We start from the raw sequence: 12,145 nt of genomic DNA, 5'->3' as shown, positions 1-12,145 counted from the left end.
TTTCCTTTTATAAATTTAGATTAGCAGGAGGAAATATTTGTGAAATTAGTTCCTTGGATATAGTGACTCTGGGAAAGGTGTGTAATTAGTACTCTTGGTTTTGTTTTAATTTTTTTTTTTTTTTTATTTAAGTAATCTCTATATCCAACATAGGTCTTGGGTCATGACCTCAAGATCAAGAGTTGGATGCTCTTCCTGTTGACCAGCAGGCACCTTGAGTTCTCTTGTTTTTTATTGGTCATTTTCCTCTCAAAGATGGTCGCTGTTTATCTTTTTGTTGTATTATTTGTCATAAGGAGGAAAACCATAGGGTGTAACGTAAGCCCAAGCCTATAAACCTGTTTTTTGAGCCACTGGCCTCACAGACAAGTGAGTTCATGGTTCTCTGGTTCTCATCAAATTGGCATTTGTTCAGACCAGCTTTGTTGTGGGTTAACATGCACATAAGGTAAAGGCTTTTGGAAGCCAAAGCTGCAAGATTGGTGGGCACAGATCAAGCACTGAGAAGCTATTAGAGTGCTCACTACCTAACTCAGTGACTCCCATGTTCGGATAAGTTGGTCCTACAACAGGTTAGATTCACATTAGGTCACCCACCAATCTCAAGATAATTTCTGTGCAGTGAGGTTCTCTGTAAAATAACTCGGAAGTTCCAACTGAGTAGCATGTCCCTCTGGCTCTGAGAGACCCAAGGCTCCGTTAGTGTACATGCAAGAAAAACTGGAAGAGGTTTTCTGTTTCTCTCATTCTGTGTCTTAAGAACTTGGATTTGTGACCAGTGAGAATATTTTCTATCCTCTCTGCTGGAAGGTGCACATACCAGCATGCATCTTGGTGGCCAGTTGAATAGACTCAGGTTCCGAGACATGAAGTCATAAGCAGCACTCTCTCTGTGCAGGCTCTGAGGAGGGTTTGTTGTGAGAGGTTCCACGCAGTCCATGAGGGGCTTTAGCCATCCCAACCTATATTTTGTTAGTGCTAGAAAAGTCCCATTCCAGAAGTGCCTGCCTGGTGTCACAGATTAGCACGTGTATGACTGGAGGTGTCTCAGGTTCTCCTGGGAAACTGGAGACTCTGTTATCATTATACCATTTTTACTGTGACAACTTCTGTAGACTCTTAGAGTGAACTTCTTGGTTAATAGGGGCTGCCTCTTGTGCACCTGCTTGAGAAATGTCTCTTGTGTCCATGGTAAAGATTGATTCAAAGTATGGAAAGTTGCCTCTGGGTTTTTCCACAAAAAGGCTTATTGGTTGCTATTGCTTATGAGTTGCTATTAAGATTAAAACATGATCCCTCTTGTCAATGGTCAGACAACAGATCCTTTGTAATACAAAAATATGTAATTGGTTATAACTAAGAGGAAAAATTCTAAAAGGATGTCATCTTAAACAGTTGTCTTGTTGGTGCCTATGGAATGACCAGATTTAAAAAGAGGATCCAAAGGGGACACGTGGGTGACTCAGCCGGTTAAGCATCGGACTCATGGCTTTGACTCAGGTCATGACCTCAGAGTTTGAGCCCTGCATCGAGCTCTGAGCTGGCAGTGCGGAGCCTGCTTGGGATCCTCTCTCTACCTCTCTCTGCCCCTCCCCCACCCGCACTGTCTCTGTCAAATAAAACGGAAAAAAAAGTTAAAAAAAAGAAACAGACCCAAAGGAATATAATGGGTAGCCTTAGGGAGTCCCTTAATAAGGTTAAATAACAGAAATTAGAACAAAAATTATAGTACACACCCAGTGTAAATTCTCCATCTTAAATTCTAGTCTCATCTCAGTAAATTCCCTAACTCCCCAAATCCCCCTGCCTTCCCTAGAAAATTCGTTATACACCCAGCTACCTGTATTAATTTTACTTTTTCTAAAGATTTACCTAGAGCTTTCCAGTTTGTACTGCAGATGCATACAGGTTTCTAGTGTAAATGCTGAAGGCTGGGAAGTAAGTTTTAAACAGAAGCACCTGTGAAGGGCAGTAGGCCTTGCTTTACTATTTCTTACAGTTCGTCCTACTTCCCTGGGCTCTGTAATCAGGCCCTGCCAGCTTTGGGCCTTGCTGTGCAATGTCCCTAGAAGATGTATCCTGGAACCTCTGCTGCAAAGAATTCATGACCCATGAACAGGAGCAGATCTTTGACATTACCTGTACTTTCAGAAGATTACCAAATTTGAGAGCAGAAAGATTAATGGCCATTCATAACACCACTAACAGAGACCTTGATTAGCTGCAAATGGGCGTTCTCCCCACCCTTAGTTTTGCTGTAGTTAACTGACAAGCCAGATGGCTCTCTGAGGAAAAATCTGCCTCCCATAGGAAACCAGTGACCAAAGTATCTCTTAGATCCTCCAACAAACCATCACTGAAGGCCTGAAGGCTGATGTTCAGGATCTGATGGAAGCACTAGTAGACTCTTTTTCCCCTAAGGTGAATTGGTCCAGGTTGAATTGTGCAGTGTGAAAGAACGCCTTTGTGCTTTAAAATGCTTAATAGAAACTTTACAAAGGTATATTGTGCTAAACCTTGAAGTTGTAGATACAGGAATCTTTTGGTTTCTGCCTTAGTCGGAAATTCTTTCCATAATATAAGTCTTTATCTTACAGATCTTTGCAACCCAAAAATGAAGCCCTAGAAACAAGTACCATCCCCCAAATCTCCCTTCGAGATCGTGTAGATATTATAAAAGATTGGGACATTGAAAATAGAATTGTCTGTCACTTAAGAAAAAGAAGGAAAAATTTAAGTAGTAATCACTCCACATCTCTGATAATAAGCATATATGCCCCCAAAGCTGCATCTTGGAGAAAACTTGGATACTTTGTGCTTTTGTGATGTGAATTTTCTACCCCCAGATCCTCTAAGACCTAAGAGCCATTCTTGGAAATACAAACTTTAGGGAGAAGTTTTTTTATCAAGGAGGAAAAAAAGAGCGATGTGGAAATAAAGCGAATAAAAAGTCTTAAGTTTCAGCTCCATAAATACTGAAAAGCTTTAGCCATCTGAGCAGGTGATTTAACTTACTTCAACTGTCAAAACAAAATTTGGATCCAACTACTTTTTTAAAAACCAGTAAGTTTTGCATTATCATACCTATCTCATGGCTAAAATTTTAAAACAACTTTAAAGGCTGTGTTTGCAGGGGTGTGTGTGTGTGTGTGTGTTGCAGATGTATTAGATGTATTATTCTACCTCTGGATTATGTTGCTAATATTATCTTTTAAAAGAATTCTACTTAATTGGTGTAAAAGCAAGTGCTTATATGGATAAAGTAATCTTAAAATTCTCAGAAATACATAAGACTAACCAATGCCTTTTAGGTCCACATAAGCTGTAAAAGCGCTTAGTATTAAGAGTTAGTTTAAGTTCACTGTTTTAATTACAGTAGACATGTCTTTAAAATTATCAACATTGGATATAATGCAACTTGCACTTTTTTACTCCGTTAAAAAAATTGTCAACAAGATAAATATGTTGGGATGTCTGTTTTTGTCTAATGTCTCATGTTGTATTCATGGGTAACCTGAATATAGTTGTTGGGAGCAAGTGAGGAAATGTAAGTGAGATGAGAATTTTTAGGTTAATTTTTTCCATAATAATTAGGTTTTATGGTATGTGTACTCAAAAGCTTTCCAAATCTCTTTGGTAACCTCTTAAATCCTTAAGAGTTTTGTTTGCAAAGTCAAGTTACATGATAGAAATTCATTTCTTTTTTTTAAGTTTTTAAAGTTCATTTAGTAGAGAGAGAGTGGGTACAAGTCGGGTAGGGACGAGAGAGAGAAGGGAGAGAACAGAATCTCAAGCAGACTCTGCACTGTCAGTGAACAGGCCAGTGTGGTGCTCGAACCCACGAACCGCAAAATCTTGAGCTGAAAACAAGAGTCGGACACTTAACTGACTGCGCCACCCTAGTACCCAGGTAGAAATTCATTTTTAAATAAGATGAAAATACTAGATAATTCTAAATATGATGAAATACTGAAACATTAATTACTGGTTTATCTACTTTTGGTTTCACGAAGGAACTAAAGATATTTTTTCTGTTAGTAAACTGGTCTTTTGTCACTTTGGCAAATATATTGTGAGGAATAATATATTTCTAAAAATTATTGAATGTGTTCAGAATTCCCTGGTCATAACACAAGTGTCTACTTAATTTTTACTAGAAATTAAAATTTCTAAGGGTTAAGAGTCTTATTTAATACATGTAATTAAGACTACTGGAAATAATAGGGGAAGTTACTGTATGCAAGGAACAGTAAATCAAGTTTCTGACTAAGAGAAGGTATGAGGTACGGAGATGTGTTTTTGGTAAGAAGGAAACAAGTAATTTTTTTCCTAATTGTTTCAGAATGGGAAGAAAAGAGAATTTTACCTTTGAGGTCAAGTTGACTAAAGTTAAATGAATGTATTATAAGCATTTTTAAAAGTAACCTTTGAGATCAATAGTGTATGTACATTTAAGTACAACTAAAAATATTCTTTGATCTGCTAAAAGGATAAAGTTTTCTTGGAACATCGATTTGCTTTTGATAATGTGTAAGGTTTTTATTCACCTTTTAAATAATCTGCCTAGTAAACAGTGATTTTATGTATTATCAAAATAATTTCCTCAGTTGTCTTAAGTTTTTGATTACTTAAGAAAACTAAATGTTCACTGTTGCTAAGGTGATTGTTTTTTAAGTTGTTTTTTTTATGGCTACTTAAATATCTATATTTGAATGTAAAGTCTTTGTCACTTAGGATAACTCATTTCATAATGCCTTATAATCCTGTTTGACCAAATGTTCTAAAATTTTTTCTTTTTTTAATGTTTATTTTTGAGAGAGACAGACACAGAGCACAAGCAGGGTAGGGGCAGAGAGGAGAGAGAAACACAGAATCTGAAGGAGGCTCCATGCTCTAAGCTGTCAGTACAGAGCCCAATGTGGGTTTGAACTCACAGACCACACGATCATGACCTGAGCCAAAGTCGGAAGCTCAGCTGAAGGAGCCACCCAGACTCCCCTAAAAGCTTTTATATTCTTGACAAACTTCTCAAAGTCGAATTCTAAAGTCTTTTTTGACTTTGAGGTAAATTTGGGATTTTGCAGAGGATTTCTGGAATATTGCAAAAGATGTGTTCTTTCTCCTTGTCAAATGAGCAAATTCTAAACAAATTAGGTTTATTTGATAAGTCATATGGGAAACAGTCAAATAAGAAGTAATACTTAAGGGGCACCTGGGTGGCTTAGTCGGTTAAGCATCCGACTTTCGCTTAGGTCATGATCTCACAGTTCGTGGGTTCGAGCCCCACGTCGGGCTCTGTGCTGACTGCCAGTTCAGAGCCTGAAGCCTGTTTCAGTCTGTGACTCCCTCTCTCTTTTACCCTCCCCTGCTCACGCTGTCTCTCTCTCTCTCCTAGATATAAATAAAACATTAAAAAAAATTTTTTTTTAAAAAGACGTAATACTTAAGCCTTCTTTATGCTGTTCTTATATAGTTGTATGTAGGTGTTCCAAAAATAATGTAAAATTCCCAGAAATGTAATATGTACTAGTATAATGTCACTTGTAATTCTAGTTATTATCTTAAGTTGTGTGCCACAGAGATAACCAAATTTTCTTGTTAATTTCATGGTAATGAACTCTTACCAGACCCTTAACTAGGATCATTTTTAAGTTTGTTGTTTATAGAGTTACTGTTCTACTCTGTTGCCTTTGTGAATATGTTTTATCCTCAGTGAGATTTATGGAAAGGACTCTGACAAATGCAAATTGTTTCTCATAATTTTAAGCTCATACCATTTCACTGGGTAAGGATTTGCAAAATTCTGATGGAGAAACATCGTTTCCTAAAACTGCAAACATAAGGTCACATTCAATAAGAATTAACTGTATGGGACTGAATGGACTAATGAGGATGACTATAATTTTTATAACTTTCTATTTGAAACGTTACTGGTTTTTAATGTTATGTTTTTCCACTTTTAAGGAAACTACAACAAATGGGTAAAGTATACCTTTGTAAACAAAGACAAAACCTTAGCTTTGTCTCCCTACCTGATCTCTCTGGAACTCAAACTTCTTAGTATTTTTATTTTCACTACAGTTTTTGCATAAGTTCAACAAGAATCAGTTCTCCTTGTAACAAGACACAATTGGAAACATTGGTTGTGTTTCCAAAGTTTTGGCTGGAATGTCATATTTTAGAATATGCATAGAATCACATTATGACCAGACAGCTTTAAGGAACTAAAGCTGACTTCATGGAAAAAGAGCCTGGCACCTTGCTTTCAGTGTTCCCAGCAGCCTTAGCAAGTAAACAAGGTCACTTCCTGGCAGTCTCAGAAACCTCCAGATATTTTGGTGACCTAAAGAAAAAAGGAATTTACCATGTCTATAGGTATAGCAGGCAAAGTCTGATGGCAGGAACTTTGCTTGGCTTCCTAGTCTCAAGGGTCTTTTGAAAGTTCAATCAGAAGGGTGTGTGGCTGGCTCAGTCAGATGGGCATGAACTCTTGATCTTGGGGTCATTAGTTCAACCCCCATATTGGGTGTAGAGATTACAAAAAAAAAAGAAAAAACTTTTAAAAAATTAAAAAAAATAAAAGGTGAATCTGAGATTGCTTATGAAAAGTTCCAGCAAAGCAAATTTAAGAGTCTGTATGATCAATAACTATTCTCACAGCACTTACGTAAATAATCAGCCACGTTTCCTGAGACTAGACTTAATTTGCAAATGAATTTGTCTCATTGTGGTTATATTTAGGAAAATGGGGGTGACTGTAGAAAGAAAAATTGTTTCAGTAATACACTTTTATAGGTATCAAATCTGATTTCTGTTAATTGTCTTTGAGGTCTTGTTTTCTACCTGTGAACTGGACTAGATGCTGAATTCTTCTTGTTCCTTCTAATATTTGGCTATAACTCTTCAAACTGACATTTCTGTTTTTTTACCACCTTGTTGACTTGGAATTGTTGAGAACTGAAATTATACTTTTCCTGAAGCTGTGCAAGAAAAAGCTGGACAACTTGACATACACTTGAGAGAAATTACCACAGCAGCTCATGCATGGACAGTCTTCATGCCTAATGCCGTGTGGCCACTCAGAAAACTCACCAGAGACCTTCACACTGCAAACCAAGAAAATCTATCAGTTGCCACTGCCTGCCCTCATTCCTTCTGACGATGTTTTGAGCCAAATGTCAAGAAATCTTGACTGGCTGCCTACAGAACGTAGAAATTTAGATTATAGACTGCCCCATCCATTAACTTTTGCTTCCATAGAAATAATATTAGTAAATTTTGGATTGTACAATGTAGACCTAACTTTGGGAGCCCACCTGCATTACTACCTCCTGAAATGAGACACAACTCTTGTAATTGAACTGACCAGTTCTCAGGGCTAAGAGACTGGTTCACTGACATGGAGCAATGTATTGACTCAGCTTCTAGAATGAGAAACTTCTTAGGAAGTTTCAAAGGCAGGATTGAAGGGGAGCAAAATATCCCAGAATGTGCCACTTTGGCAGGTGAATTATTTTGAGCTAAACAATCAAGAATCAAAAGACTCAGGAAGAGGGGCACCTCGGTGATTCAGTTGGTTAAGCATCTGGCTCTTGATTTCAGCTCAGGTCATGATCCCATGGTTCATAGGTTCAAGCCCTGCATAAGACTTCACATTGACAATAGGGAGCCTGTTTGGGGTTCTCTCTCTTCCCCTCTCTTTCTGCCCCGACACGTGTGCTCTCTCTCAAAATGGATAGAGGGTTTGGTCCTGGAAGAGAAATATCCCCAGAGATAACTATAAAGAGTATAAGCTAGGCGTGGTAAGCTAGGGCAAGTTTGGCAGAGCCTAATTGTTCAGATTCCTCTCTCTGTCCCATTGTCTGTGTATAGCATGTCAAATATTTGTTTACCAAACACCTGCTTTTCTCACCTTCCTGTGAATTGCCTTCTTTACCTTTGAAGCCACAGATCCCTACCACCATTCTCCTTAACCAGGATTGCATGTAAGCTTCAGTTACCTGTCTTTGAACCTCTCATGTATATGAAGCTTCCATATGAAAGTAATTAAATTTGTTTGACCTATGTTAATCTGTCTTATGTCAATTAAATTAATAGACCAGCCAAAAGAACCTAGAAGGGTAAAGAAAAAAATTTTTCTCCCCTACATTAATGAATCTGCCATATTGTATAATATCACAACTTTTTTTTGTCCTGTTTTATTTTGGTTCTTTTAATATCTTGTTGATTCATCTTGCTCTTTATATTCCATTGTATCTTCCATCCTTTTACTTATACAGAAAGTATCATTGGATAATTCATAACATCCAGTAATTTATTTTATGTGGCAAATAGTCCTTTCAGTTTTTGTGTATATTTATGCATTTCCGTTATTGGAGAGCTTGAGGGTTTTGGAAGAAAAGATTTGAGGCTCTTGGTATTTGTTGTTGTTGTTGTTGTTTTGTCATTTAAAATTATAGCCCTCCCTCCTACTTCCTATATAGTAGGTGCAGACTTCTAAGGATATCCTTATACATTCGCTTGTCTTACATTTTCCTTTTCTTTACATTTATTTCTCCTCTGCAGTGATAGGAGTCATGAATATTGTACTGGGAAAAGGTCTAATTTCTTTCTTCCTGTCATCTCAAATTAAATAACATATGTGTCCATTAAACCAAACACTGGTTCGCCAAAGACGCAACTCTGTTGTGGGAAGAGATCTTCACATTAGTTGGAAAATAGAGTGATAAAATCCTATACCTATCTATTCATCTCTCATCTCTCTATTCATGTGTGTATATATCTAATTTCAAAACTTTTATTTAAAATAATAAGTAATGGTTGTTCGAAATGTGAGAATATGCACCATAAAAAAAATAAAATTTCTAATTTTTTGAAAGGCAAGTGTCGTCTTGGGAGTGTCATCTTTTTGTTTGTTTGTTTTTGTGGTTTAAAATTAAGTGGATGAATCTTGTGTAGGAGTCGTCATTTCAATGAATAACACCCACGCAGAAAATACTCTGTAGAAAGAAGTTTTATAGGGTATAGCAATAACTATATTTATTTCTCTTGCTTTGTACAGACTTTTCTTCAGAGGAACTAGAGATTTTCATTTGTTCCTTTTCCTCCTCCTGGCTTCAAATGTTTGTGGCAGAGGCAGTCTTTAAAAAGTTGTATTCACAGAGTTCCATCAGCATTTCTTCTGAGCCATTGTCTCTCCAGAAAATGGTAAGTACCACTGTGTTCTAGCTCTTGTAGTTGCCAAAAAAATGAGTTTTTAAATTCAACTTTAAAATGTTTTTTGTTATTTCTAATAATTAGAGCTTATTAACCGTAAATGTTTCAAATTTATATAAATCTATATAACCTTTCAAATCTATGTAAGAGTGGGTGTTTTTCTACCTAGGAAATGAAGTCATTTGTGAATAGAAATTTTAATTACTTCCTGAGAGTAATTAAGGATTGATAACAGAAAAATAATACAAAAATCTTTGTTTCCTTGCCATAGCACATAAGATAATTTTGGAAAGATGTAGATCCAAAACAATTTTATGTAGTATTTAATGGTATTTAAAAAGCAAAATTTGTAAATGATGCCACAAGTTATTCCTCTTTATCTTATATATACACATACATAAGCTGCATTTGATTCCAGGTTTTCCAGTTTTATCTTGTCTTTAAGACCTACTGTCTTCAGCAGTTTCTTCAGCAAATGAGAAACATGCTTGTTTATTGGGCACATACTGTTTTGCTGCAATCTTTGTCTTTAACGACTTTTGTTCTTCTTACTCCACTTATTCCAGACTTGTTTCATGTCTAAGGAAGGCATTACCAAAATGGAAATGACAAAATACTGGTTGTTCATAAACCGTAAATATTTAAAGCATGCAAATGAACTATAACAAGTTGATTATTAGGCTAATCAGATGAAGTTTGCTAATGAGCATCTAAAGTGAATTTGAAAAAAGTTACTTTCAAGAAGGTATTTTTCTTTTTACATATGTCATATTAATGACATGGAAGTATCAGCTTTCTTAATATCATAGCATGTTCAAATGAGAAAGGATAGCAACCAAGAAAGCATAAATAATCTAATGGTGAGCTGAATCAGATAATTTCTTTTTACTGCTTTCCAGGTCTTGGTAGTTGAGAAAGCATTATAATATTATTTTGCAACAGGTATATTCCTATTTGCCAGCTTTGGGGAAGGCTGGTGTGCATGGGGCTGGAAAGATGCAGATACCAAAGAAAATAGGACAGCGGCCTTGCCTTGAATCTCAGAGAGCCTTGTTAATGCTGAATGGTGCGAAGCAGAAACAAGTGGAAGGGCTGCCAGAGTTACCGTAAGTGATGTTCATATATCAACTTTTTTTTTTCCCCAAGTACAGCCTTTTTTGGACACATTTCTTAAATTTTATCCTTACCGTGATGTTGTCTGAATTATACTGAGTAACACAAAACTCAATTTGAGATGTATAAATAAATACATATAGTCAACATTATTGCTTTCTCTTCTTCAGGGTACATGTGCTTCCTGAAAGGAAAAAAACCTGTTTTTCAAATTCTTTTACACCATTTTTGCTGTGATTTAAATTACTACTTGTATATAATATGATAAAGATTGGATTTCAGAATCCATAGTCATGTAAGATACTCTGAATTGTTAGCAATAGCTTTCCCCAAATGAGAAACCTCTTCTAAAAGTTTACTGTATAAAAATCAGAAAACTTTAAAATGTTTTTAGGAAGATTAGGATCAGAATATGAAAATAAGAGTGGGGAGCAGGAGCCTGCATTTGAATCTTAGCATTTGCCGCCTTCTCTCTCTGCCAAATGTAGTTTACTTGGTCTCTTCTTCTATGTGACAGTACATAATCATTAACTTTTCAGTGGGCAGTTGGGGGTACCAGTTATTAAAATAAAAAGTAATGCATGAAAACTTATTTCTGTACATTTGAAATAAATATAAAAAAACAAGCAGTAAAGAATGAATAAGGAGGAGTTAAATGAACAGGAGGCTGGATTTTTGAAAGTACTCAGTATGTAATGTACACTGCCATGCCTTGGTGTAAAACAAGCTTTCATTTTCTTTTCTTACTTTATTTTCAGAGAGCTGAACCTTGCTAAATGTTCCTCATCGTTAAAAAGATTGAAAAAGAAGTCAGAAGGAGAATTATCATCTTCCAAGGAGAATTGCCCCTCTTTAGTTACAAAGATGAATTTTCACAAAACTAATCTAAAAGGTATTCCAAGTATCTAATTTATGCTAGGAACTTCTCATGGTTGTAGTCAGTATTTGCAAGTTTCACACACTGGCCCTGATGAATATTTGAACTTGACTAGGCCCAGAAAATACCTTCTTAGCATATTTTTTTTCAACTCTCATTTATTCAAAGAAAGTGGTTGTTTAATACTCAATATAATAGAATATTCCTCCCTTTCCCCCTCTGCCTTTCCAGATATTAGCTCTTATTGAGCTCATTCCAAATTTGCCCGCCTTACTTTTCTATTCCACCTCAACCTGTGCAGCTTGGGATTAGAGTCTTTTGATTTGAAAGTATAATTCAGTCTTCATCTCTCTCAGTCCTAGACATTTTGTGAACAAAGAATGGGGAGTAGTCTATGTTACATAGCTGTGTTAAGCATATGGACTCTTTTCTCCCAGGCATTGAGCCCAGACTATGAAATGTGTTTGGCTTTTGGTTCTAACTATACTGGAACCTAAGTACCTAAAGGATGGAGTTACAAGAATAGTGCTGTAATAATTCACTTAGGCACCTCTTTTACTTAGTGACCTCTTAACTCACAAATATAAGGCTCTTCCAAGAGTCTATACCTAGCCAAAGGAAATTGCAGAGTCCTTGATAAGAAGCTGTATTGTGCTTTTAATACAAAAATTATCATTAGGACACCAGTGTGCACAGTAACAGTGAAGCTCTTTTAATCTCTCAATGTGAATAAAAGTTCGTAATTGCATTTCATGTATTTAAAATAGCTGCCAATTTAGCTCAAAATGTGAAAAATGTATTAAAGGAGAACTCCAATATTAACTACACAAACAGTGTCCTTTCTCTTTGTTTATTGTGTCAGAAAGTAAAATGAATATGAATGACTTTAAGCTGAACAGCAGAGGGAACTGGGAGGGAGGAAGAGAACTGAGAAATAGT

At 36.2% G+C, this 12,145-nt stretch overlaps 1 protein-coding gene across 3 annotated transcripts in view; it reads left to right on the top strand.

The window, feature by feature from the left end:
• SLF1 (SMC5/6 complex localization factor 1) overlaps positions 1–12,145 on the top strand; it is an 81,622-nt gene that overhangs the window by 64,306 nt on the left and 5,171 nt on the right. For all 3 annotated transcript variants that reach the window (XM_077755309.1, XM_077755311.1, XM_077755310.1), the window contains 3 exons: positions 9,062–9,207; positions 10,159–10,322; positions 11,088–11,221. In XM_077755309.1, the coding sequence (XP_077611435.1) occupies positions 9,062–9,207; positions 10,159–10,322; positions 11,088–11,221 (444 nt within the window). The remainder of the gene's footprint in view (positions 1–9,061; positions 9,208–10,158; positions 10,323–11,087; positions 11,222–12,145) is intronic.

This window comes from Crocuta crocuta, unplaced genomic scaffold (genome assembly GCF_008692635.1).
Source record: "Crocuta crocuta isolate KB4526 unplaced genomic scaffold, BGI_CrCroc_1.0 scaffold42, whole genome shotgun sequence".
In the NCBI taxonomy this organism is placed as follows: domain Eukaryota; kingdom Metazoa; phylum Chordata; class Mammalia; order Carnivora; family Hyaenidae; genus Crocuta; species Crocuta crocuta.
Note: the sequence above shows the minus strand (reverse complement) of the source record. Positions and strands in the feature narration are given on the sequence as shown.